General features: G+C 40.0%; 1 protein-coding gene across 8 annotated transcripts in view; it reads right to left on the bottom strand.

The window, feature by feature from the left end:
• The window catches only part of LOC143653172 (uncharacterized), a 42,136-nt gene extending 22,045 nt beyond the window's left edge, over positions 1 to 20,091 (bottom strand). For 3 of the 8 annotated variants that reach the window (XR_013161138.1, XR_013161139.1, XR_013161140.1), the window contains exons 1-5: positions 19,886 to 20,091; positions 18,699 to 18,954; positions 13,899 to 13,992; positions 1,805 to 2,018; positions 953 to 1,186 (exon numbers count right to left, since the gene is read on the bottom strand). Coding sequence is in view for 1 of the 8 variants with exons in the window: in XM_077124399.1 (XP_076980514.1) it covers positions 19,886 to 19,945 (60 nt within the window). In the remaining 7 variants the exon portion in view is untranslated. Of the gene's footprint in view, positions 1 to 952; positions 1,187 to 1,804; positions 2,019 to 9,392; positions 9,771 to 13,898; positions 13,993 to 18,698; positions 18,955 to 19,885 lie in introns of those variants that run through there. The other 5 variants (XR_013161141.1, XR_013161144.1, XR_013161145.1 and 2 more) reach the window with 5 other exon arrangements.
• Positions 20,092 to 27,961: the final 7,870 nt, after the last annotated feature.

Below are 27,961 nucleotides of genomic sequence, written 5' to 3'. Positions count from 1 at the left end.
GCTTTATGTGCCCTGGGCTGGTTTGAATTTGTTGTATAGCCTAAAAAAGCCATGTTCTTTAATCCTCATTCAGTATTACTGGGTGGGCTCTCTTTGTTTACATGGAGATGCAACCCACCCAATTGTGTGTGGTACCTTTTGATTAGGTTTCCATGGAGATGCGTCTCCACCCATTCAAGGTGGGGCTGCTTACTGAATTCCTTTAAGAGGGAAAGTGTTGATAGAGCACACCCAGCAAGAGACCTTTGGAGATGCAGAAGGAGAATGCCCCCAGGGAAGCCTTATGAAATGAGGAGAGAAAGCTAGCCATATGTCCTCCCAGCTGAGAGGGAAACCCTGAACTTCAAAAGCCCTTTCTTTGGAGTTAAAGTATCTTTTTCTGGATGCCTTAATTTGGACATTTTTACGGCCTATAAACTCGCAACTTAACAAATTCCCTTTGTAAAAGCAGTTCCATTTCTGATATATTGCATTCTGGCAGCTCATAAACTAAAATATGCTCTTAGCACAGTATCTGGGACATAGTTTTAGAATATGTTAGCTATCATCATAAATAATAGTGAAAATTAAGTCTTGTCATCTCATCTCTTTGATTTACCAGTTGTAGTCTCCTATTATCAGCTTTCCTCTCCTCCCCCTGTTCTGTTCAAAGGAGGGTCTGGACATGGAGCCTGACCATTCTTCTCTTCTGGGCCCATTTGAGGGGCGAATGTGAGAAGGCTTGTGCATGTGTGTGTCTGTGTCTCAGGGGAAGGACTCTCAGCTAGGTCTTTGTCTGGGAGGGCTCAGCAGGTGTACAGGGTTAAACTGTATCACTGCAGAGTGGGGAAGAGATAAAGACACACCCTGAGGAGGATGAGATTCCCAGACATGGGTGGGGTAGAGGAGGTGACTCTAAATCTTGGAAGATGGCTGGGCATAGATGTTAATATCGATCTCCAATAAGCCATACCTTTCTATAGCCATAACCTTTGGCCACTGACTTTGCAGTTCCTGCCTTCAAGAGGTGGGGTCTGTTTCCTGACCCTTGAATCTAGGCTGGGCTGTGACTTGATTTAACCAACAGAATGCAGCAAGAATAATGTTCCAGAACTTCTGAGCAGGGGCCCTTAGAGACCTTGTGGCTTCTGCTTCTGCTTTTGCTCAGGAAACCCAGTCACCATGTGGAGAGTTCCAGGCAATCCCACTGGAGAGAGACATTGTGCAGAGAATCAAGGTGCCCCAATTCATAGAAGCAAGAGACCTTCTTTCATTGGCAAACTGAGCCCACAAGAATGAGCCCAGAACTTACCCAGCAGGGCAGAGCCATTTTGGCCCTCCCGAGCCCTGCCTAAATTATTGACCCACAAGGACGTGAGCAATACGAGGGTTGTTATTTGAAGTCACTAAGTATTGTAGCAGTAGATATCCAATGTAGTGGCTATTTGGCTGCCTGGGATATGAGCATTAGGCACCCAGCTTTGGGAACCACAACGGGTTTCACTGGGGGAGGGAGGACAGGAGATTGGACATCACCAATAGGAGTGGCCCATTCTTGAACGGACTACCATTGTCTGGACTAGGAGTCATAATACAAATGGGGAAATGTCTTTGGTGGAGTCCATAAGTCCCCTGAGCTCTTGGGAGGGAGTGCACATAGTGTAGAAGGCAGAATAATGGTCCCCCAAAGATGTCCACATATTAATCCCTAGAACCTGTGAATATGTTCATTATATTGTATAGCAGAAGAGACTTTGCAGATATGATTAAGATAAGGAATTTGTGATGAAGAGATTACCCTGGTGTGGTGGATTGAATCGCTTACCACAGTTTGGACGTGGCCTTGGTCTTGGTCTGCTTTCGGGTGGATGTGGACCCTTATAAATACAATCTCTTCACGACGTTACTTCATTAAGGTGTGGCCCAGTTGAATCAGGTTGGGCTTCAATCTGGATTACTGGAGTCCTTTATAAGCAGAGTGAAATTCAAATGCAAAGAGAAGCCACAGAGAACAGCCAGAAGCTGGAAATCAACAGAACCTGGAAGAGAAAGGAAAAGCTGCCACCACGTGACAGAAAAACTAAGGAACTCCAAAGATTGCTGGCCAGCCAGTAGCTACCAATTCTGGGAGGAAGCAAGCCTTCTAGTCTCTGAAACCATGAGCCAATAAATTCCTGTTGAGAAGCCAACACATTTTATGGCGTTTATTTTAGTATCTAGGAAACTAAAACACCTGGACTATTGGGTAGGACTAATATAATCACAAGGATCTTTACAGGTGAAAGAGGGAGACAGGAGAGACAGAGTCAGAGGGAAACTTAGAGATGTTAGGCTGCTGGCTTCGGAGATGGAAGAAGGTTTCATGAACCAAGAAATGCAGACAGCCTCTAGAAGCTCGAAAAGGCAAGGAAGTGGATTTTCACTTAGAGCTTCTAGAAGGATGCAGACTTGCTAACGTTGATTTTAGCTCAGTGAGACTCGTTTTAGATTTCTGACCTCCAGAACTGTAAGGCAGCGAGTTCATATTAAGTCACTACATTTGAGGCAATTTGTTACAGTAACAATAGGGAACTAAGACTATGGTTTACAAGATTTTATATAATCTGTTTCCCTGCCCTCCCCTACCTCTCTGACTTTATTTCCTTCCAGTTCTAACCCCTCTGGCATCCTAATCACACTTTACCCACCCTACCTCCTCCATTCCTCAAATACTGCAAGCATGTTCCCTTTTTAGGTTCTACGCGTTTACAGTTCCTCTGCTTCCAACTGCTTTTCCCTAAAATAACCCAAGATTCCCTCCTTCATTTCCTTCAGGATTCTGCTCAAAGATCACCTTACCAGGGTTGCAATTCCTGACCACTGCTTATGAAATAGCACACAACCTCCCCCATCAATCTCTCTCCCTCCTAACCCTGCTTTTTTTCTCAAAGCACTGATCGTCACCCAATGTTTTGTTTGTTTCTCAGGTGCCTTCCACCCCTAGAATATAAGCTCCCTCTGGGCAGGTGTTGTGTCTGCTTCATTCACCACTGTACCACTAACTCCTAGAACAGTCTTGATGCTTGATAGGTGCATGATAATTATTCATTGAATGAATGAATGAATAGACTTTGAGGAATAGTCTGGTGTAGTAGAGAGAACATGGGCATGAAATTGGATTCACCTGTATCGAATCTTCGGGTTTTTTGGGGGGGCAGTGGGGGGGATGTGTAGCCTTGTATAAGTTACATGACTTTTAGTATCCATCCCATGAAATGCGGAGAATAGCTCCTACTTCTTAGACTTGTTGAGACAATTAAATGAAACAGAGCACAGAGGTGCCTGTCTGAAAGTTGTCATGCTTATTCCTCTGGGTAAGTATTAAACTAGCTCTTGCCAACTCTGATTTCCTCTTCTGTAAAAGAAGTCCAAAAGCGGCTTAGTAAAACCAACGCTGGAGATCACAGCATAAATTCTCTATCATTCTTTGAGGGTACTTCTGTCTCTTTGTGTTTCATTATGGACATTTTCTTCTGAACCATACTCCATTCACTGCTCAATTTAGCTGAGTGAAATAAACGGCTAAATCCACCCACTATGTTTACAATTTTTATAATATTTTTGAGATCGATTTTCTATTATTTCTTTCTTTATACTTTGAAGTCCTCAGCCAAGATTCTGAATATTGTCTTTTATCTCTCTAACTATATTAAGCATAGGTATTTAAATAATTAAATCTGAAAGCTCCATTATTTTCATCTCCTGTGGGTCTGTTTCTATGTCTGTTCTTTCCTTTTGCTTTGCCTTTTCTCCTTGTGTGTTTGGTTATTTATTGAATACAGGACCTTGTACCTGAAAGAATATGGAAATATCTTGAGAGCTAGAATGTTATTTTTCCCTGAAGAGGCAGTGCTGAGGGCACCAAACAATACAGAATTGCCCTCATCACATTTTCGTGATAGATGATTCACTGCTGGGCTTCTGCAAGAATTGGCCTTTTTCTGGTTCCCCCTTACTACTAGGGTAAACTTTTGGGGTCCCAACAACAAACCATGAGGGGGACTTTCGAGGGTCTCCCAACCTGTTACATGCCTTGCCTCCAATTTTTATCCCCCTTGCCCCAAATATTGTCCTTTTGGACATGGCTCCATTTCTCCACCTCTTAAGAGGCCTCTTTCAAAACAGACAGCTTCAGATCTTGGCAGCATGACTTTTTGTTTTATTGCTCGTTCTCTCAGTACTTTTAGCATTTTGTCCAGCTTTTTTTTTGGTCATCCCTGGTGGATTTATAGTCCAAATTACCTAGTCCTCTAGTCTTGCCTGTTAAAATAGTCCTTAGTTTACTTGGAATGTGTCAAATAAGCCACAGTTAAAAGGAAGATAGGAACTTAAAAAGGCACTTATCTGTATCTGCATCTCACCGTTAGGGTGATATCTAAATATTTAACACTGGTTTGGCAAATGTGCTGATCAGTCAGAACATATACTGCTGTAGGGCTGGAGCACAGTGCAGGCAATCCCCAGCTATGCCAGATGTTACTTATTTAGCTGGGGCATCACAGGGAGTTCCAGGAGGTCCTGGGGAAGGGGATGACAAAAGCCACTTGGAAGGATTGGGCAGTAAGCTACAGTAAGTAAGTAAAGATGTTTCAATTTTATTGGAGCATATGCTGTCTTAGTTCCCCTGGAAACCTGAGATAAAGACAAGCATGTAGGTGATTTACTGTGGTAGGTGATCTCAAGAAGCAGGAGTAAGAGACTTAAGAGGTTGCCCAGGGAAGAAGGGAAAGTCAAGCCAATAGCCTTGGTCACAGCCATGGGCAACTGAGCTCCGATCCCAGTAGGAACTTTGAAGGAGCAGTGTAGACTGGGCATCAGAATTGACTACCCAAGGAACGAGAGAGAGAAGTGTGTATAAGCATCCACCCATGGGATCCCATCCGTCACTGGCAGAGAGTTGCCCCAAAGGATCATAGCACCCTCGCATTGCTGGGCTGCACATAGGTGAGAGCCACGTGTGCCCTGCTGGTTTCCCACACCACTGCATCAGAAAAGCCCCGCGGGGTCAGAAAGAGATAGCGGTGTACACTGATGATGAGGCTGGCCACATGAGAAAGGTCAGAGCCTGCGTGGAATTGTTTCCCAAAACAATGCCTGGGGTTGCAAGGTATGGCCTAGGGGATGTGAGGCAGTGAACAAATGGGGAGTGACACACAGGCATTCCTGAAAAATCAAGCAGTAAGAATAATAGGACTAGTGGAGGGGAAATAGGGTTAGAAGCAGAACATTCCAAATCTATGCAAATCTGTATCCAGAACTCTATTAAAAATAGTGATTGCACATAAGGAGATAATTTGGGCTGCCCAGACAGGCTGGAGGCTGCCACAATGGATATCTGAAATGTATAAATATAACAGAGCAGAAATGCTGGCATTGCTTTAATTAGAGCTGGCCTGGTGGGTGCTGAAACAGTGCAGATGGCAGAGGGCTCTGGGCCAGGGGGGCTGCTCTTCAGGTGGGTCCAGGAGATAGTGTGACCCGGCTGTAGGCTGGGAGCTGGGGTAAAGGGCCCTGGACGTGGGTGCTCATTTTTAATATTCTTAATATACAGCCAAAGGGCTCATGCAGGCAGTGGAGCAGCTGAGCTGAATGCACTTGCACTCCTGATGATGGTTGTACTTCTTTTCCCCGCAATGAGGTGATTCTCACTACAGAAACGCACGTTCTAGCAAAATCTATGTGTTTCGGTGTCTCACAGAATGGCCATTGTGGAGCACGTTGGCTAAATATTGGCACGTTTTAAAACTCTCATTGGTTTCAGTTTGCTCCATGTCGACGCTGCTTTTCCTCATTCTGTCCTTCAGACTCCAAGTTATTGTCCACTTGGGTTTACAGGTGTGCTACCTTCTGTGGCTCCTTTCTTGCCATCTGATTGTTTACTGGCAGGTGCTAATCTGGACAGCCTATTTATGAACCCCTCTGGCTTCATTATAAGCCTCTCTTTCCTTTACTGCTCCCAGGAGAATCCCTGATGGCTACAGCCTGGTGTGTGGGCTCCAACCCCCTCTCTTGCTTCAGACTCACCCATCACAAACACATCAAAATAAGCTATGTACGGATGAATGAGATTAACAATAAAGCTACTAATAACAATTATGCATTAGCCATTTATCACAGCTATGGAAAGCTCATTTTTCTGATTATTAAAGGAATAAAAGTATAATAACAATGATGAACTACCTTTATCAAATGTTGTGCACAGGTACTTTCCATGCATTATCTAATTTAATCCTCATAGGACCCTGTGAGCTCAGTGCCATTGCCATGATATCAGGACCTTACAGATGAGGAAGAAGGCTTAGCGAGGCCATGTAATTTGCACAGAATTACTCAGAGTGGCAGAATGGTAGAAGCTGAATTCATATACTCCTATTACCTTCCAACCAATATGATTGGAGAAAGTTTCAGAAGTTAATTTGTATTTAATTTATTGAAAATCAATATTGAAAAAACATTAAATAAAAAGAGAAAAAAGATAAACAATTAGGACATGGTAAAAAATTTAGAATATCTCTTTATGAAAACCTATAAAGAAGAGATTGGAGGAAGTAGTTGCAGCAGGTATGATAGAGAATTAACATCTACCCTCCATGCAGTGTGAATAAGACCATCAAGAAGTCAATGATGAACAGAGAAGACAGGCAATTTACAGAAGAGAAAATACAAATTTTAAATGAGTGGTAAACTTTTCTGTATTGCTAGTAATCAAAGGGCATGAAAATGGAAATAATGGCAAGGTATAATTTGCCTCTGTAAATTCTAAGGAGCAATGCAGAATGGGCCTCAGAACTGACCACCCAAGGGATGGGTGGCCACTTTCACAATTGGCCAAATCCAACACAAGTGAGGCTGTGGAGAAATATTCATTACTGGCAGCATTGTAAATTGGTAGAATCGTACTGTGAAAAATTCACATTAAAAATTCAAACTTTTCCTCTTCCCCCATGCTGCCTACTCCTGGGGTTTACTTAAAAAATTCTTTTTGAAAGAAAGAGAATTCTATTTATTTAAAAATGTTTTCCTCCAGCAAGTAAATGAAATTGTCTTAGATGTTCAACATTAGAAAATCATTAAGTCAATTACGCTAGCTCTACATGATGGAATAATAGTCTTTAGAGATAAGACATGATGAGAAAACTACTTATGAAACAACATCAAATGAAAAAGAGTGGGACACAAATTTATATGTATATACATTTAATGAAATGACACCACATGAAAGAATGTAGAACACAGATTTGTACGTACAGACACTGTAATTACAACTAAATGGAGCAGGGAGAAAAATTTGTTCTTCCAAAAAGCTGGAGGCAGACTTCCTCAGAGAGTGAGTTATCTTTGCTTTACCAAATGCTTTAGTAGACTGTCATGATTATACAATCTAGAGCTTAGAATGACACAGATAAAACAGCATTGCTCTCCAAAATAGAGAAGAATTTCTAATTGCCTGGAGTAATTGAAAGGGAGTGGTGACAGAAATGGGGAGAAACTGATGGACGTGATGGGTAAATTCAGAAAAAGTGAAGTGGCCTAGAGGATGGGAGGCTGGAGACTTCAGCAGAAGAAATGGTCCGTGAAAATGTTCTAAGAGCACCCAGTGAGGCAGACGTGCAGGACGGAGCGAGGGAGAGAGGCAAAAAAAAATCTTCCCCCCAAAGCTGGTGTGTTTGGGATATCCAGGAGGCCGCCCTTTGAGTTTTACAGATAAAGATTCAAAGATAAAATAAAAAGACTAAAGTTAGCTGTCACATTTAGAGTAGTGGAATATGACTGAAGAAAGTTTGAGAAATTTAATTTGTATTCATTTATTCATCTGTTTCTGGGTCAACATCATACTGTTTTGATTAGAAGAGCTTTCTAGAAAATTTTAACATCTGGTGTATCATCTCTGTTTATGATTCTTTTCTTTTTCATCAATTTCTTGGCCATTTTCAATCTTTGATTTTTCTATACAGGCTTTTAAATGATTTTATCTACTTTCCCCCAGGATACTCCCCCTAGTGATTGAGTGGTACAGCAAGCTCAGAAGTAAATTTATAGTAAGTATATTTTCCAAACTTATATAATAAAGTTAGTATTTTATTTCAGTGGGAAAATATGATTTACATGGCTTGTAAAATTGGCTTTTTACCTGGAAGAAAACAAAGATAGATTTCATCATGTGCTGTACAAAAATAGATTCCAAATGGACCAAAGATACAAAAGTTGAAAAAACTATTAGAACATTTAGAAAACTATAAAACCTTGGGGTAAAGATGGAGACTGTCTTAAGCAAGGCAGAAAATCCCAAACCATAAAACATTCCTGACTATTTAAAGTAAAATGTTAAATGGAAAAATAAACTCTATGCAGTATCAATGGATTGTGATGGACTGGGGAAAAAATGTGCACACGTTATTAGACAGAGGGTTAATATCTCTAGTATTTGAGGAGTTTTTGCAAATTGATAGGGCAAAGACACACACCTGATAGTAAAAGGGTAAAGGATGCTGTGCTGTTATTTTGTTTGTTCCCCAGATCCCTTGTGAACCTGGGATCCTTAACTGGCTTCCCCATTAGATTTGGCCAACAGGAAGCACCAGCAGGAAATTGGAGGGTAGGAGGAGGGAAAGGTTGGGGTCGTTCCCTCTTCTCGTGATATGCCTCTAAGTGCTTCCAATGCAACGGCTCCTGTGGGGGTAGATTTGCCTCCAAGGTTCCCATCCCCAGTGAGTAATCCTAGTTCCTTGGCTTGTCCCTTCAGCCCCAGGGGCAGTAACAACTTCCCACTGTTTCCAGTCAGGGTGCCTCGTTAGCTATTCATGTTATTTACCTCCCTTCATCCTGCCCACAGCTCTGTAAATGGTCCCGTCCTTGCAATCCCTTCTGGGGTGAAATGTGCTTCCTACCAGGATCTTCACTGATACAAGACATGAACCAGCAACACACAGAAGAGAACATGAAAATTATCAGTAAAGATATGCCAATGCCCTCAATCTCATTTGAACCCAGAGAAATTCAAATTTAGGCAGTAAGGAGGTACAGTTTCTTTCTTATCCAGCTGGGCAAAAAAAATAAGAGCACTAATGAAAATATGAGGAAATGGGGATTCTCATTCATTGCTGGTGAAGGTGTAACTTACTATAGCCTTTGGGGGAAGTAATTTGGCAATATCCATAATAATAAACAATATACATATCTTTTGAATCATTTTGGACAATTCATCTTACAGAAATAAAAGCTCTAGTAAGCAAAAAAAAATCTATGAACAAACATGTTTATTAAAGAAACTATAGGGACGGAAAGATGGACTTAACCTCAAAGCCTGTACTACAGAAATGGTTGAATACGTTATGACGTGACTCTACAATGAGATAGGCAACTGTTAGATGGAATTAGTTTTATCTTTATTGACACAGAGAGACATTTTGAAATAAGGAAGTTGCAGAGTATTATGTATAGTCTCTGTGGCAGATATTGCTAAATGTCTCTCGAGATCCATTCGCCCCCTCTTCCTTTGGTAATAGAACTTCCACATTTTATCAAGATACGTGACTGGCCAGCTAAAGACTCCAAGACTCCAAGGGATGGTGGAGCTGCAAGATGCAAGGAGCTTGGATCCCCAGATGACCTCAGAGAGCAGAACTGCCTCACCGGTCCTGACCTCGGGAGTGCTACGTGAGACAGAAGTGAACGTCCACCTGGTTTACGCCACCGATGCTTTGGTCTAGTACGAAAGCAGAGTTTGATCCTAACATAGAATGGTTTAATTTCTGTAAAAGAAATAGTAAAACTCTTATGTGTGTGTGTGTGTATATATATATATATATAGAGAGAGAGAGAGAGAGCTTGGAGAAAGATGTGCAAATACCTATCTCATCTCTATCTATCTATCTATCTATCTATCTATCTATCTATCTATCTATCTATCTATCTATCTATCTGTCTGTCTGTCTATCTAATTATCTATCTGTCTAAATCTCAACCTGTTAACCTTAGTTATCTAGGGGGTTATAATGCGTTTGGGGATAATTAACATTGTCTCCAGTGGAGGGCATAATATCCTTTCAACTGTGTACTAGACAGGCTCTTTTCATTACGAGGAGGGGAGATTGTTCAAATTAAATAAAAGGGAGTTCAGTGTAAGGTTGAAGAAAGATTGCACGGACTCTAAAATCAGGAACCAAGGTGCAGCTGGGCTCATGAGAACTGGAAAGTGGTCAGGAACCATGGGTGTGCGTGCTTCTCTCTCTGAAGTTCTCCACCCTTCTGCTTTCTGCACCCATCTGCTGCTTGTCCATGGAACAGAAATAATTGCCCCTCGCCGACATCTAGATCAGAGGTTCTCAGAGTGTGGTTCCTGGGTCAGCAGCATCAGAAACACCTGGGAACTTGTAGAACTACCAGTTCTTGGAACCGACCCCAGACCTACTGAAACAGAAACTCTGGGGATATGAGAGCTTCTGTATTTACCAAGCCCTTCAGATAATTGTTATGCACTTTCAAATTTGTGATCCACAACATACATTGAAAACACTTAAACCAATAGAAAATTTGAGACCAATTTAAAACTGTAACCAAACTGGTCAAACAAATATATTGAAAATTTGTAAACCCCTGATCCAAATGATACTCCCTCTCTAATATTGGCACTCAACTGGCAGCAATGTTCTTAATTTAAGTGTGAGAGACTTTTGTTCAGGTTATTTGTTTTAGCCAGGCCACACAAATGGTAGGTCACTGGCCAGCTGATGGATTGAGTTAGGCATCCATCCTTATTCCAATCATTCTTTGCAAGGGAACAGGATTGCAATTTACTTTCCTGTTGATGTACATTTAGAAAGTGCCAACTTTTTTTTTTTTCTATTATAAATATTGTAATGGATAACGCCATATCTTCATGCTGTGGTGTGTTTACATATTTCTTTTGGAGACGTTTTAAAGAGTTGGCTCATGGAGTCGAAAAGAATGCACAATTTTATGGCCTTTGTATCAACTTTCACATCCATAGGGGTGTGAGAATGTACATTACACTACCTTTAAATGCTATAATTAAATTACTGTGCTTTTTTGGGTAATTTAACAGCACTGATGTTGAACGAACAATGAACACCTTTCTTTGTAAAGGGGAAGGGAAATGTTTTAGTTGGCCAAAGCTGCCAGAATGAAACACACCAGGGATGGACCGTCTTTTAATAAAAGGGGATTTATTTTGTTAAAAATTTATAGCTCTTCAGAGGAAAGGCAGCTAACTTTCATCTGAGGTTCTCTGTTACACGGGAAGGCACAGGGTGACGTCTGCTGGCATTCTCTCCTGGCTTCTGGGTGCCAATAGCCTTCCCTGGGCCGATTCCTTTCTGCATCTCTGAATGTCTGGGCCAAGCTGAGATGGGCTGAGCTGCTTGGGCTATACTGTATTGAGCGCTCATCTGACCTCTCTTTTAAGCCTCCATCTAATTAAATTAAACATCAGTCATTGCGGAGGGCATTGACTCCGAATGTAATCAGCCGCTGATGAATTTCACATGCTGATGACTGAAGTCCACAGCAATAGAACTAGGCACCGTCACCTGGCCAAGTTGACACCTGAATCTAACTACACAGGAAATAATGTAGAAGAGAGAGGGAATATGTGGCAAGAGACTTGAGGGGTCATTAACAGAGAGGAGCTACCCATGTTGTGAGGGGCAAAGTTTTGGGGCGACAGAGAGGAAGTAGAAACAGTTCATGGAGCAATGCTGAGTGGGGACAATGCCAGGTGTCTTTGGAAGAACACAAGGCAAGGGTTGGGAGTCAGGGAACACAATAAGGTGTTGGGGGGAGTCTGTCCTATTGGAGCCACTGAATGGACCTACTCAAGGCTTCTGAAGGAATCAAGAGACATATATGTATGCTTTATGGATTTATAACTTGCTTATTTAAAGAAGAATTGGAGACTGTATTTTTACAAAGCTCATGTATAATAACCATTTTTTTTTTCCAGAAAAAAATGCAGCATGTATGTGAGGGAAAAAAAGGAGAAGTAATGGAAGATAATTTTAACCTCATGTAGATCATGAGGTTATTGTATTTGAGTACTAATTTAGCTCTGTGCACATGAGAGAAGGGGAAACCAGATATATTTGTTGAAGCAAGTAAGGGTCCAAAATCCAAGGCAGCTGGTAGGATAATAGAATAGTGCTAACACTCAGAACGCAGTTGCTTTAATCTGCATTTCTTTGATTATTAGTAATTATGAGCATTTTGATATAGGTATGTTCACTAATAATTTCCCTAATCCAGTTGTTCATTTTCTTTGCCCATTTACACAATGGATTCTTTTTCTCTTTTCTTCTTCTTCTTTTAAAATAGCTAATATGAGATCTTTTTATAGTATAGCTATTCATTTTTTGTCATATTTATTATAAATATTTTAAAATATGGTAACTATCTTAATTTTGCTTCATTGTTCAAGTGTAGAAATGAAAAAAACTATGTATTTGAATGTCTGGCTTTAGTGATACTTGTCTATTGTTTTTGAGTTGAGAGATTTACTAATCATCCACAAATCTGGGAAGTACTTCATTTTCATTTCTTTTTTATTTTACTTAATATTATTTTTATATTTAACACTTCAGTCCATCTGGAGTTTCTTTCTGCAGTATGTTGTAAAATACAGCTCTGATTTAATTCCCTCCCTAAATCACTATCTAATTATTCCAACACCATTCATTAAAGTGTCCTTACCGCATAGTTTTAAAAAATTTACCATATATAATGAGTTTATATTTAGCTGAATCCATTTCTATATTCTCCATTTTGTTCACTGCTGTATGTTTCTTTGTCTTTTCTTTTTCCTTCCTTTCTCCTTCCCTCCCTCTTTCTCTTTTTCCTTCCTCCCCCCCATTCTCTCTTTCTCATTCTTTCTTTCTAGTACTACATTGCATTCCCTTCCACTTTTGATATATAACCCACCTATTTATAGGAGTAATTGTCCAGGGGACTCAATGCACTTTGTAAATATTATAATACTTTTTTTGAAAAACCTTTAATATATAACAAATCTATCTGATAACATGAACCTTTTAATAGATGAAAATCATGATTTTTTTCTTAGTATAAAACCAATACCTGCTTTTAAAAATGTTTCAAAAATCAGTTTATTGAGTTATAATTTGTATGCTATACAATTCACCCATCAAAGTGTATAATTCAGGGGTTTTCAGTATATTCCCAGATTTGAACAGCCACAACCATAGTTAATTTTAGAACATTTTCATTTAAAGGCCCCCAAAAAGCCCACATCCCTTATCCATCACCCCCTAACCTTCCCAGCACCCCCTCAGCCCTAGGCAACCACAAATCTTTCTATTTATATGGATTGGCCTAGTCTGGATATTTCATACAAATGGAATAATATGTGACTTTTTGTGTCTGGCTTCTTTCACTCAGCATAATGCTTTCAAGGTTCATCCATGCTGTAATATTTATTAGTACTTCATCCTTTTTTATAGCTTAATAATGTTCCATTTTATGGATATACCACATTTTATTTCTTTCTTTATCAGTGGATGGACATTTTGGGTTGTTTCCACCTTTTGGCCATTAGGAATGTGTGCTGCTACGAACATTTGTGTGCAAGTTTTTGTGTTAGCATATATTTTAATTTTCTAGGGCTTATACCTGGGAATAGAACTGCGAAAAATATTGTTAAGGTTTTTAAAATAAAGACTTATGTAAAGCAAAAGCCATCAGTTATGCTCCCGGACATCTCCTGCCCCCAAGAGAGCCAAGTACTTTAATATTTGGGAGCATATCACTATGTCCCTTTTCCCTTCTTTCTTTTTAAAATTTTCTTTCCCTCTCCTCCTCCACCCCAACACTTCTCTTTCTTTTTTTGACAAAGATGGGAAACAACTCACTGAGGACTGATCACGCATGCGCCAGGGCACAGTCTCCCCTGCAGGCCGACATTTCCAGGATCCAATAATATAGCCTAGTTCTGTCTGCTGAGACCTTTGGTGCAGTGAGCAGGAGGAGAGAGGGTAAAACACCTTTATGCGACTGATACTATCAGTCATACTGAGCAAAATCACTCCATTTACCAGAAGGGAAATTCATGGGTCTTTACCATCATCCTCCACCTCACCCCTGCCAGTGTAGGGTTAGGGTGGGGAAAGGGGGTTGCAAAGCAAAGTCGATATTTACTGAGAAAAAATAAAGCCATTGCATGTTTATATCACCATCAACCATACCTTTCACATTTGTCCAAAACAACTACAATAGTAATGCCAATCCTAATGGTTTTTAGTTGACTCTCTTGAGTTTTCTAAGAATGCAACTATATCTCTTGGAAATAATGACAGCTTCTATTTTTCCTTTCCCCTGTTATCTCAGTTATTTTGCTTGCTGTACTAGAACAATGGTTCTCAGTTCTACCAAATTTATATCCCAAATTATGTAGCATTAATTACTAATGCAAAATAAAATTTGGGTTCCAAAATGAAGTTATCAGATGTTTGTATCCTACATACACTACTACTGGGAATGTGGTAGCTACAATTTAGACTGATACAGGGTTGTTGTATAGGCTATTCAAATGTCTACAGTGGTGCTTCAGGTACCAAGATTTTTCTAAATGACAGGCAACTTGATAAATCTTGGAGAAAACAAAGGACAATATTCTTTCAAATTATGCAATAGTTTCATTCCTGGAAAATTTCAGTGTATATTAAGTCCTTGCAAAAATGTCTTATGGGGTGGGCCACGGTGGCTCAGCAGGCAAGGATGCTTGCCTGCCATGCCAGAGGACCCGGGTTCGTTTCCGGGTGCCTGCCCATGTTAAAAAAAAAAAAAAAAAGTCTTATGCTTATATGTAAAACAGAATAGGACATTATTATGTTGTGTAGAATGCAAGACAATTGTTTGATCTATGGAACTGTCGCGGCATTGCAAATATCTAGCTTCCTTGGCCCATACCTACTCAATGAATGCCAGTTTCACACCCCCATCATAATGATTACGAAAATGCTTCCCTTCTCCATTCTTCCAGTACATCTAGGAGACAGTATCTCCCTTGATGAGACCCAGTTGTGATTCTGGAATGATCCTCCAGTGTAGTGTTGAATCATAGGTGTTAGCAGGCACTTGTAACTGGAATGCTTATTTCACCCTTATACATGATGTTTGCTCCTGGTTTCTGGTAGCTAAACCTTATCAGGTTAAGGAAGTTTTCTTCTCTTACTAGTTTCTGGAATGTGAGTCTTAGCTCTGGGAGTCTTCTTAGCACCTATTGAGATAGTCTTGGGATTATTCTCCTTTATTAATAGCATGATTTAAATGAATTGATTTTCTAATATTTATTACATGGTTTTAATGTTAAATTATAATAAGTAAAATATCTGGAAAATCAAAACCATCCAATTTTGTATTTTTCTTTAATATTCCTGCACATGTATTTTATTATTTAAATCAATGTTATTGAAATATAATTTGTCTACAATGTCATGTACTCATTCAAAATGTACATTTTGATGAAGTTTGCAAATTTACATACCCCGGTAATCAGCATGTTGTCAAGATATAGAATATTTCTGTCAGTTGCCTTGTGCCCTTTTGTAGTCAATTCCACCCTACTTTTAACTCCAGGCAACCATGGATCTGCATTTGATCTTATAGAATAAATTGCTTTTCTTAGGGTTTCATAGGAATGAATCATACAGTATGTAATCTTTTGTGTCTTCTTTCACTCATCATAATGTTTTTGTAATTGCTCTATGTTTTGTGTGTATCAATACCTCTTTTTTTTTTTTATTGCTGATTAGTGTTCCATAGGAAAAACATACCACACTTTTTATCTGATGGATGATTGGATTGTTTCCAGCTTGTGCTACTATGAATAAAGCTGCTATAACATTCATGTATAAGTCATTGTGTGAATGTAGATTTTCACTGATCTTGGGTAAATACCAGAAGTGGAATGGCTGGGTTACGTGCTGTTCAGCTTAATAAGAAACTGCCAGACTCTTTGTAAAAAATGGTTGTATCATTTTACATTCCCACCAATAACATCAGTTAAGACCTAATTTATGTTCTCAAAGAGGTCACCAACCCTAGGATGGGGCCTGGTCAATACCCTCCCAGATGCCTAAATTTGAGGGTGGGAAAAGGTGAGGGTGGGAAAAGGTGAGGGTGGGGGGCACCACTGGAGTGTGCACCATTGAGGGCTGTTGGGATTGTGTCATTACTCCCCATAAAGACATATTCAAATCCTAACCCCTGGTTCTGTGGGTGGGAATTCATTTGTAAATAAGATCTTTGAAGATCCTAGTAAGATGAGACCAAATAGTATCAGGGTGGACTTTAATCCAATTAGACTGAAATCCTTATCAGGAGAGGAAGTTTGGACATGGAACTAGAAGCCAGAGGAAGAGATTGAAGGAGCCAGATTGCCATGTGACCAAGGTGGAGATTGAGAATGCTGCAGATTTTGGTGAAAGTATGGCCTGCTGGTAACTTGATTATGGACTCCTAGCCTCCAAAACTATGAGACAATAAACTCCTGTGGGTTAAGGCATCCAGTCTTAGGTATTTGTCGTAGTAGCCTGGAAAACTAAGACGAGGGCATCGTCTGAGCAGAGCTGTGGCATGGGTCCTTTCAGATCATGCGTGGCACAATGGCCCCGAATTCTCACCTTGTGATTTGAGCCAGAAGTGCTGAATTAAGAAAAATACTGAAAGACTAGTGAAGGGGAAGTAGCTAGGAAGGGCCCATTGTCCTGTAAATGACTCTGAGTACTCATCTTTTTTTTTTTTTTAACTATTTTATCTGTGTGTGTGTGTGTGTGCTCATCTTTTGCAGCTAGAAATCCTCTCCTCACTTTGTTTTCAATATACGTCAGAAAAACATGTCTTGAGAATTAATCCCTTCCCCTCCCCCCACTTTTCACCCCCCATCTCAGTCAAAGAGGAACCAGAAGTTTTACAGTCAAAAAGGGAAGACAAGGTGATGGTGACTGTCCCCAGACAGAAAAAAACTCAAACAAAATGAATTTAAGAGAGACACAAACCCAGGGCAGCCAGACTCACTGAATCTACAGCCTTTGGGCCTCCAGCTGGCAGACAGATAGCCCAAGAGCAGGCCTGGTCAGTCAAATGCCATTACGTCATTAGAGTTCTCATGTGGCATCTGCGGGCAGCTTTGGGCTCTGTTTTACTGTGACCCCAGTGCATTATTGTGGTGGACACTGGGTTGCATTCAGAGACGGCCTCCACTGTGGAGACCTGGCTGCCTTGCCCAGGGTCACAGTCTTCCCAGGTTGCCCAGTGATACGGGTGGGGAGGTGTAAAGTCCCAAGATTTGGGATCAACACAACCTGGGACAATTTTGATGGTCCATTTTAACTTCAGAGCTCCCTTTTGGTTGGCCACGGCTGTTAGGCTTGCAGAGCATCTTGACTGCTCCTTCTGCTCACCCCTGGTTCTGGCCCCTCCCTTCCACAGATTTTGATTCTAAAGCCACTCCGCAATAAAGCGTTCTCAGTCTGATTCCTGGGAAATGCAACCCATGACAATTATTAAGTGAAAAGAGCAACTTGTGAACTTGTGTGATCCTCTGTGTGTGAGAATGAATATATACTTCCCAATGCCAAGAAAATCTGTGGAACGACACAGAACGTACTGATAAGAATAGTTCCATCTAGAGAACAGGACTGGATTCTTCGCAGGGGGAGAGAGAGGATGTTACTTTAGACCATTTGCCATAAGCACAAATTTCCTTTTCTTTATAATAAAAAAAAATCTCTAATTTTAAAGGGACGTTGGATTGCAATATAAATTGCTGCCATAGCTACCATTGGAACCCCTTTGTGTGCCACATACTTCGTGTACCATGAACCTTCTCTAATCTGAAGCAGGGCAGAGGGGTGGGTGCCATTTACATGGAGGCTGAGCTCCATGTAGTCAAGGGACTGGTGCGGGAGCGTTGGTCACCCCGTAGTGGAGGTGGAATCAAATTCAGGCTCTGACGTCAAACCAGTTCTGGTTCTTTTTGAACTCAGAGTGAACGTCTGACATGACATGCTGTGTTTCTGAGCAGAGTGTGGTGTAGTGGGAAGGGCAAAGGACTGGAAGTCAAAACCAAATTCCTGGGACCTCCAAATTATTTATCATGTTGCACTTTTTCTACTGTACTCACCTCATCTATGAAAACATGTCAAAGGCAGTTTGGAATGGAGGCAAGACCAAAGGGCGGTGGTGTTTGACAGAATTGGGTTCCATTATTTGCTGTGTGCTTGTTTTCAATAAATACTCTCCCTTCTGCTCCTCCCATCTCCCCAAACCTCTAATTTACTTTTTAATCTCTGCAAATTTCTATTCATCACTTATAAGTGATATCATAAAATATTTGTCCTTATGTGCCTTGCTTATTTTATTGAGCGTAATGCTTCCAAGGCTCTTTCATGCTGCAACATCTCATAACTTCACTCTTCCCTAATATTCCATCTTGTATATGTATCATGTTTTGTTTATTCATTCTTTTTTTGCATGGGCAGGCTCCAGAAATCAAACCCAGGTCTCCAGCATGGCAGGTAAGAATTCTGCCACTGAGCCACGGTCGCACCGCCTTAGAATGGCTTTTAAAAAGGGGAATTTAATAAATTACAAGTTTACAGTTCTAAGGGAGAGAAAGTGTCCAAATTTAGGCACCAACAAGAGGTTACCTTCACTCAAGGAAGACCAATGAGTCTGGGACACCTCTGTCAGCTGGGTAGTGATGTGGCTGGCATCTGCTGGTCCCTTGCTCCTGGGCTCTGATGCCTTCAGCCTCTGTTCCTGTGGGGTTCCTCACTTTGCTTCTCCAAGGTTGGCTTTCAATTCTTGGCTTCCCTTGGCTCTCTCCAGGTTCTGGCTTGCTTGACATCTCATAGCAATGTCTCCTGGGCTCTAAGCATCCCCCAGCATCCATGTCTCTGTTCTCTAAGTATTGGATTCTGTGTCAGGCCTGCTCTGAAATTTCTGTCTGCTCTGTCATTTCTGGCTCTCTCCTAAATGTTTCCTCTTTTAAAGGATTCCAGTAAACTAATTAAGACCCACCTGGAATGGGTGGAATCACCTTTCCATCTAATCAAATTGGGTGTGCCATATTTCTGTGGAGATAATCGAATCAAATTTCCAACCTACAGTATTGAATGAGGATTAAGAGAAAGGGCTGCTCCCACAAGATTGGATCAGAACTAAAACATAGCTTTTCTATGGTACATTAATACTTTCAAACCAGGGGAATAAAGGGTAAAAAAAAATGGGTAGATTGAAATACTAGTGGTCAGTGAGAGAGAGTGATAAGGGGTATGGTATATTTGAATTTTTTCTTTTCTCTTTTTCTTTTTATTGCATGGAGTGATGCAAATGTTCTAAAAATGATCATGATGATGAATACACAACTATGTGATGATATTGTGAGCCACTGATTATATACTATGTATGAACTGTATGTGTGTGAAGATTTCTAAAAAAAAAAAACAGTTCAAGGGCTTGGCCTATTGATGAGGGAGTCCCTAACACTTGAGACAGTATTCAGGCTTTCACCACTGGTAAAGTTTAATACTTCTATATTTTTGCCCCCAGTCCTTCAAAGGACTTTCCCAATACTTTTAAATTATCTGCTCAACCTACTTTGGGATGTATGTGGGTATTACCTTAGGCTATACAGAATTACAAGCCCTCATTCCATTCTGGGCTCCACGTGTTTGGGTTGTTTAAATGAGCTGTCCAGACAGGTTGAATTAGATTATGTGCTACAGAAAATTTAGGTTTTGGACAGAATAAACCTCTCTTCCTTCGGTGTCATATAGCAGGTGACGTTCTAAAATACAGACAATGCCACCCTTACCCTTGTGTTTTGATTTACCTTAGTCCTGACCCAGTCTGCTTCATTTTTATCTGTAGCTGAAGGATGATCTCCTTCCATTTCTTTAACAGTTGTGGTATGTAGCAATGCTGACTTTCAGAGCTTCCAACTCCAACTCGTAGTTCCAGGGTGTCATGGTCAGGTTCATGTGTCAACTTGGCCAGGTGGTGGTGCCTGGTTGTCTGGTTGGGCAAGCACTGGCCTGTCTGTTGCTATGAAGACATTTCATGGACTTAAATCATAATTACATTGGTTGCATCCACAGCTGATTGTGTTCATAATCAGCTAAGGGGAGTGTCTTCTGCAATGAGTCACTCTTCCTGCTTCAGTCAGCAAGCTTCTCCTGTAGAGTTCATCCAGACCCTTCATCAGAGTCAGCAGCTTCACAGCCTGCCTTATGGATTCTGGATTCTTCCATTCCCATTGTTGTCCAGCCAGCCTCTCCTGAGAGTTTGTTGAGGGCCTTCATCAGTTACCAGCTTGCAGCCTGCCCTACAGACCTTGGACTCTACATTCCCACAGTTACGTGAGACACACTTTCATAAATTTTATATCTATGGATATCTCTTGCTGGTTTTGTTTCTCTGGAGAATTCTAGCTAATATACAGGGCAATACCAGATCATACATATATAGCACAGCATCTTAAGGTCTAGAAATAACAACAGCTCTGGACTAAATATGACTGCTATAAGAGCATACAATCTGAATCTCAATTTTCTTATACATATTTTCTAAAAGAGACCATACGATATTTGTTCTTTTGTTTCTGACTTATTTTCACCACATAACGTCCCCAAGCTTCATTCACCTTGCTCGACTTTGTTCCTTTCTGTAGCTGCACAATATTCCATCCTAGGTATACACCACAGTTCGCCTTTCTGCTTCTCAGTCAGTGTGCCCTTCAGCCATCTCCATCCATTGGGCATCAAGGGTAATGTTCAAAGTAACAGTCCATGTCTCACATTAGCCTCACTTAGTTTTACAGTCATCAATACTCTCAATTTTAGACAATTTTGATTGCTCCAGAGAGAAAAATAACTGATAAACATACCTTCACTTTAGAAAATCCAAAAGTTTCCTTAACTATAGTCCTTTCCCCCAATTATTTACCCCTGGTATTGCTGTGGTAGTGTTGCTTTCTTCCTGTTAAACATAAACCATAGCATGCAAAAATAGCTTTCTCCCATAGCCCTCTATTTTGACTCTTTGTAGAAGATTCATACCTTTGAGGTAGCTCATGCAAGAACTTATATTTGTAGTGTCAATTGATGGGATGCATATTATCACTTCTTTTTAACATTTAGGTCCACATTTCTGACTCCTGGGGTGTCAGATGTGTTTTGGAGTTAAAAATTTTTCAGATTTTAAGAGGGTGCCTAATATGGAACACCCCCGGTATGTCTAAGGAAGCACCTCACAATTAAACATATTTAAGTTTCTGCAGTGAAACAAATGCATGTTCACATTAAGTAGGGTAACCAAAGATTATAAGGAGTGTCACATCAGTTTGGATCAAGTTGTGAAGCCAAATGGATTGGCTGCCAACTTAGAAAACAAGCAAAACAACCTGGTATCTCTAGAGGGTTTTATCTTCTGGAATTGTAGATGAGGCTCAGCGGACCTGTGTTTTATGTGGACATAAAGAAAGCCAGAAAGGATTGTATCATTACAGTGCTATTGCTGACTAATAAGACTGCAATTTATTTTTATTTTTGCCTTTTGCCTTTCCTGTATTTTAACTTTTCTACAATAAGTATGCAGTATTCTCTTTTTTCCCTCTTGTTCTGTAGTTTCCTGGATTTTATTCCATTCAGATACACTGAACGCAAATTTAACACAGGCTCAGTGCCTCTAAAGGATCATAATTAGCACCAGGCTCACACTGCTCTTTTGTGCATTTAAGAGAATATCTGGGGAAGAGGAGGACCGTAAAGGAGATGCAACGGGTTTTTCCAGTTCTTTCTCATGTTTTTAAGCTAGTCCCAGTCAATATCCAGGAAGATTAACCCCTCTAAAACCCTCAATTAGGGCTTGTCCTACCAACTCTTTCCTAATGCATTAGTTTTATATGAAAAATTAAAATGATAATAGCAACAACAAAATTGGAAAATAAATAAAATGTGGGCGAAAGTGAGGGAAATCTGTGCAGATTGTGTCAAAGGATTGAAGGGAAAAAAGGACAAGTTGAGCCCGAGTTCTCTTCCAACCCCTTTCAGTCCTGCCTGGCTAGAAGGGAGTGGGAGGGTATTTACGAGAAAAAAAGAAGCAGGTAAAGAGGAAAGTGATTGAGAAGCAAAGAGGAGTGAACTGTTTCAAGAGCCAGGAAGCAGACATTGTTAGGCAAAGCTGTGGTCGAGCGAGGCAGGGAGCCGTGGCTGTCAGAGGCGGTCTGCAGCTCAGGCGTGATGCAGGGCCAAAAAGGGGAAGTGTTGAAAGGTCTGCGGGCAGGCTGCTGAGTTCTACAAGCGGGGATGCAAGGAGACCTTTAATGCTCAGCATCTTGGGAGTTTGAATAATTTGAGGAGGGAAATCACAAATCCAGGAGGAAATTTCAGTGTATATATAGTTTTCTAGCCAGCTATGTGGCTGGAAATTTATTAGAATGATTATAAACAAAACAAAACAAAAACAAGGATATTAAAAAGGGTATATATAATTTACAAGCAATCATTAACTTTGCTGGACGCAGGTTGGCTGATTATTTGGGGGGGCTTCTACTGGAGAGTTGACCAGACATGGAAAAAGCTGTGCCTTAAGCCCTTGGAAATCACAGGACAGGCTGAAGGAGAGGGGTAGGAAGACTTGCAGGAAATCTAAATTGAAAAGGAGCATTTGCTCAGACAAGTCATGGCAGGAACTTCAAGGACATTTGAAGGTCGAAAGTGCCCGAGAGAAGGAGGACATTATGGACCCACAAAACTAACAGCACCAAGCCCATTGGGTGGGTGGGTGGGAATATTTACTTGGCCTGAGCCCTGCTATTAGGACCAGATCCAACCACTAGGGGAAGGAAAGCAGAGGAGCCAGAGTCCCAGAGTAAAGAAGACCCTCCGGGGACCCTTCAGAGAAGGCTTCAGGAGACAATAGCTTCTTCATCTACTTATAGTTTTAACCAATGGATACACTATACCATATACAGTTTTATGTTAAGGTTTTTCATTATTATATTATGTTTTCCATAAAAAGAATGTATTTAATATTAAGTGTTTGTCCCATAACTTTTCATAAATTGTTGGTCCCAGTCATTGTTTATCTGAGAATCGAGTATAAGAAAGTACCTGATTTAGTTTAAAGCCTTATATTTATTTAACATAGCTCTATATAAACAATATATTTAAATTATGTATTATTTAGCATAATCAATATTTAAGAGTGTTCGAAAAAGGGACCATAGCGCCCAAGTGTTCCATCTTCTGACTAAAAGCAAGCAAACATTCCTTTTGTTTTCCCACATTCTGCCTCTTTTCTCCATCTGTTCCTGGCTTCAGGCATTTATTCATTTACTTGGCAAACATTTTCTGTAAACTTACTATGTCCTTGGCCCTGCTCAGGTAGTGGAGTTCCAGTGGGGTAGAAGGCACAGTCAAGGCCCTCGGCAGCTCTCTGTCTCACAGGGGAGTGTTATGGTTGGGTCTGTGTGTCAGCTTGACCAAGTGATGGTGCCTAGTTGTCTGGTCAAGCAAGCACTGGCCTAACCATTACTGAAAGGACATTTTGTGGCTGGTTAATAACCAGAAGACTGGTCTATTAAATCATCAGCATGTTGATTGCATCTATGGCGGATTATATCTGCAGTTGGCTAAGGGGAGTGTCTCCCACAATGCATGGCATTTAATCTGATCAATCAAAGGCTTTAAAAGAGAAGGCAGAAGAGAGAATCTCTCTCTCTGCTTCAGCCAGCCAGCTTCTCCTGGGGGATTTACTGAGGACTTTCATCAGAATTGCCAGTTTGCGGCCTGCCCTCCAGAATTGGACTTATGCATGCCCACGGTTGAGGGAGACACTTTTATAAAATTTCATTTTTACAGATATCTCCTGTTGGTTCTGTTTCCCTAGGGAACCCTGACTAATACAGGGAGACAAACAGTAGAATTCATCATAGAGTGATGCAAGCTGGAGTAAGCAAGGGAGAGGGGCACGTAGAGGAGGGCAGGGAACCAAAGTGCAGATTATCTGAGGAAGATGCTCCGAGAGGGAATCCCTGACCTAAGTTCTGGGGAAAGGGGGAGGGGGCAATGGTGCAGAGGCACGGTGGGGTGAAATAGACGATTCACGAGAACAGTAAATGAATTTGAGTAGAGCATGGTTGCTGTTGTTGGGGGTGGGGGAGTAGAGAGAGGGATGGGAAATAGCTCAAGGTAGTTAGGAATTAAAATCTGTGATGAAGATTAATTGGAAGGACTTAAAAAGGCAACAGATTGGTATTTTGGAAAGATCATTCATTCTGGTGAAGAAGAAAAACTCATTAGGAAGCAGATGTAGGGACACAAAGACGAGGAGATGGTGGCCTGAATTGGGATATGGGGCAGTAATGATGGAAAGGAATACAATCAAAGCAGTAAGAAAGTCATATTAATTGGACATAGAGACTGGACTTGTGTGGTGAAGGAGAGGGAGGAAGAGAGGATGACCCAGGCTTTTGGCTTGGGTCATTGGCTAGATGGTGGGTGGGCACTGGTGCGCTACGCCAAAGTGGGAACATCTTGGGTTTATGGAGTTAAGTTTTATAAATAGTTAACTTTAAGCATCTAGCCAGCTTTTGGAATCATGCGTTTGGAATTCATGAGAAAGCACCAGATTGGGATTATAGACTTTGGAATCAGCAGCATCTGGATGGTAAGTGAACATGGACTGTCTTGAAGAGATCAGAAGAGAAGAGAGGGCTTGAGATAGAACCCTGAGTGCACTGGCATATATGGGGCAGGCAGTTAAAAACTGTTCACAGAGGAGACCAAAGTAGAGGCCAGAGAGATTAGAGGAAAACCAGAAGATATAGTGGCCCAGAAGTCAGGGTAAAAGAATACAAGAAGTAACAGATCAAACAGTCAAAGCTGAGAAGTGGAAGAGAAAGATGGAGGGACACTTGAGCATGTTTAAATCATAAGGGGAGAGAGTGTCTGGAGAGGAAGGAGTTGAAGATGAAGAGACACAAACCTCAAACTGTGTTGTTCATGGACAGCGATGCCTACACATTACTAATACTGTAATATGCCCTATACATGGTATGGTTTTGGTATTCTAAAAAAGTTTTTGTTATAAAAATTTTCACATGTGCAAAAATGTAGAGAATAATAGAATGAACCGCCTTGTCCTTTATCATATAGCCTTAAAAATGATCAGCATTTTGGTATTTCATTTTCTCTAAAGAGGAAATAAAATAAGACATTAAAAATTCATATAAACATAAATGTCTGGAACATAAACACAGCTTAATAAATTTCAAAGAGGAGAAATCATACAGAGAACTCTCTCAGCCCACAGTGGAATTAAATCAGAAATCAATAACAGAAACAGAGCTGGAAAATCCCCAAATATTCGGAGGCTAAACAGCACACTTCTAAATAACACATTAGCTAAAGAAGTCTCAAGGGAAATTAAAATGAAAAGGAAAATACAACTTATCAAAATTTGTGGGATGCAGTGAAAGCAGTGCTGAGGTGGGAAATTTATTGCCACTATATTAAAAAATAAGAAAGATCTAAAATCATTCATCTAAGCGCCCACCCTAAGTATGGAAAGAATAGCAATATAAACCTAAAGCAGGCAGAAGAAAAGAAATAATAAAAAAATCGAGCAGAAATCAACGAAATTCAAAACAGGAAAATGCTAGAGAAAATCAACAATACCAAAAGTTGGTTCTTCACAGACCACATTTCTGATAAAGGACTGGCATCTTCAATGTGTAAAGAACTCTTAAAAGTCAACAATAAGAAAACAAATAACCCAATTAAAAATGAGCGAAAGATATGAACAGATATCTCACCAAAGAAAATATGCAGATGGCAAATAAATATATGTAAAGATGCTCAATATCATATGTCATTAGGGAATTGCAAATTAAAACAACAATGAGATACCACTACACACCCATCTGAATGGATAAGGTCTAAAAAACTGAAAATACCAAATGCTGATGAAGATGTAGAGCAGAAAACTCTCTTTTACTGCTGCTGAGAATGCAGTGAATTGTGCAGCCGTTTTGGAAGACAGCTTGGCAGTTCCTTACAAAGCTAAACATAATCTTAACATCTAGTCCAGCAATTGTGCTTCTGAGTATTTACCCAATTAAGATAAAAATTTGTGTCCACACAAAAAATCTGCACAGAAGTGTTCATAGCTGCTTTATTCATAATCACCAAAGGATGGAAGCAACCACAGAGAGTTTCAATAGGTGAATGGATAAACAAACTATGATACATTCACACAATGGGATATTATTCAGTAATTAAAAGAGAACTATCAAGGCCACAGAGAGACATGGAAGAAACTTAAGTTCATATTACAAAGTGTAAGAAGCCAGTCTGAAAAGGCTACATATAGTGTGACATTTTGGGAAAGAGAAAACTATAGAGACATTAAAAAGATAATGGTTGCCAGGAATTCGGGAGGCTGAAGGGAGAAAAATGAAGCAAGAGGGATTTTAGTGCGGTAAAATTATTTTGTATGATACTGCAATCTTGGATAGATGATATTATGTATTCATCAAAACCAATAGAAATGTACAGTACAAAGAGTGATTAAATGCAAATTATGGACTTTAGTTAATATTACTGTGTCAGTAGTGGCTTATTAATGGTAACAAGTGTAATATTCTAACATCCAAGTTGTTAATAATAGGGAAAACTGTTACATGTGTGTGTGAGGGAAGAGGGAACTCTGTACTATCTGCTCAATTTTTCTGTAAATATGAAACTGCTCTAAAAAAATCAAGTCAATTATTTTCAAAAGGCTGAGAATAAACAATTTTTAAAAAAAGACTATGGGGGGAGGGTTTACCTTACTAGATGTGGTTAAAACTATCTTCCAAAATGGCTGATACTCGATAGTCAGCAACTAAAAGGCTTTATTTTCCAGCATCCCTTTCAGGTAGGGGTATAAGCAAATCAGTTAGGTGAGACTTTCAGAAAATCTCCCATAAAGGAGGTCAGACAGCTGGCATTTTGCCCTTTGGGCCCTTTCCCACTCTTTTTACTACTTGCCTGGAATAAGGAACTCACTGCTATAGCTTAGCAGCCATCGTGGAACACAGGGAGAGTGAAAACCACTGCTAATGCTGGCTGAGCAGAGTGATAAAAAGGGCCTGGGTTCCTGATAACCATAGAACGATCATGTCAACCCTGGATTTACTGCACCAGACTTCCTTTATAGGAAGGAAATAAACTTAAATCTTGTATAAACTTCTGTTATCTATATTTATATTACAGCAGTAAACACAATTCCTATCTTATATTCCATATAATAAAACTTACTACAATGCTACTATAATAAAACCATATGTATAACACAAGAATAAACAATGCAAGTAGAATCAGAAAAAAATCAAATGGGAAGTTGATATAAATAGGTTGGACATTTTGTTTAGAGGGAGAAAGACGATTTATTTAATAAAAGGTGCTGGCAAAACTATCCATCTGGAGAAAAACACTTCTACCCCACATCATATGCAAAAAATAAACTCCAGATGGATTAAAAGTTTAAATGTGAAAAATAAAAATATTAGAAAAAATTTGAGGAATTATTTGTAAAATCTCAAAGTAAGGAAGACCATCTGAAACCAAAAAGAAAACCAAGAAATCCTAAGGGTCACTACCTAAAAATGATAGTCATACATCACTTCTTTAAAATTAACATTTTTTTACCTTTTTCTTTTTTCCTAGATAGTGAAAGAAACCATAAACAAAGTAAAAAAAAAAAAAAAGCAAATGATAGACTATAGTAAACACTTAGAATATATATGGCAAAGGGTGACTGTTACTTTAGCTCCTACAACTCAATTTAAAAAGGAGTCAATCAATTAAATTAGAAGTAGAGAAGGCATATCAATAGGCCCTTCTACAAAAAAAAGGCTAAATCA

This window comes from Tamandua tetradactyla, chromosome 13 (assembly GCF_023851605.1).
Source record: "Tamandua tetradactyla isolate mTamTet1 chromosome 13, mTamTet1.pri, whole genome shotgun sequence".
Taxonomy (NCBI): domain Eukaryota; kingdom Metazoa; phylum Chordata; class Mammalia; order Pilosa; family Myrmecophagidae; genus Tamandua; species Tamandua tetradactyla.
This window is presented reverse-complemented; position numbering and strand designations above follow the sequence as displayed.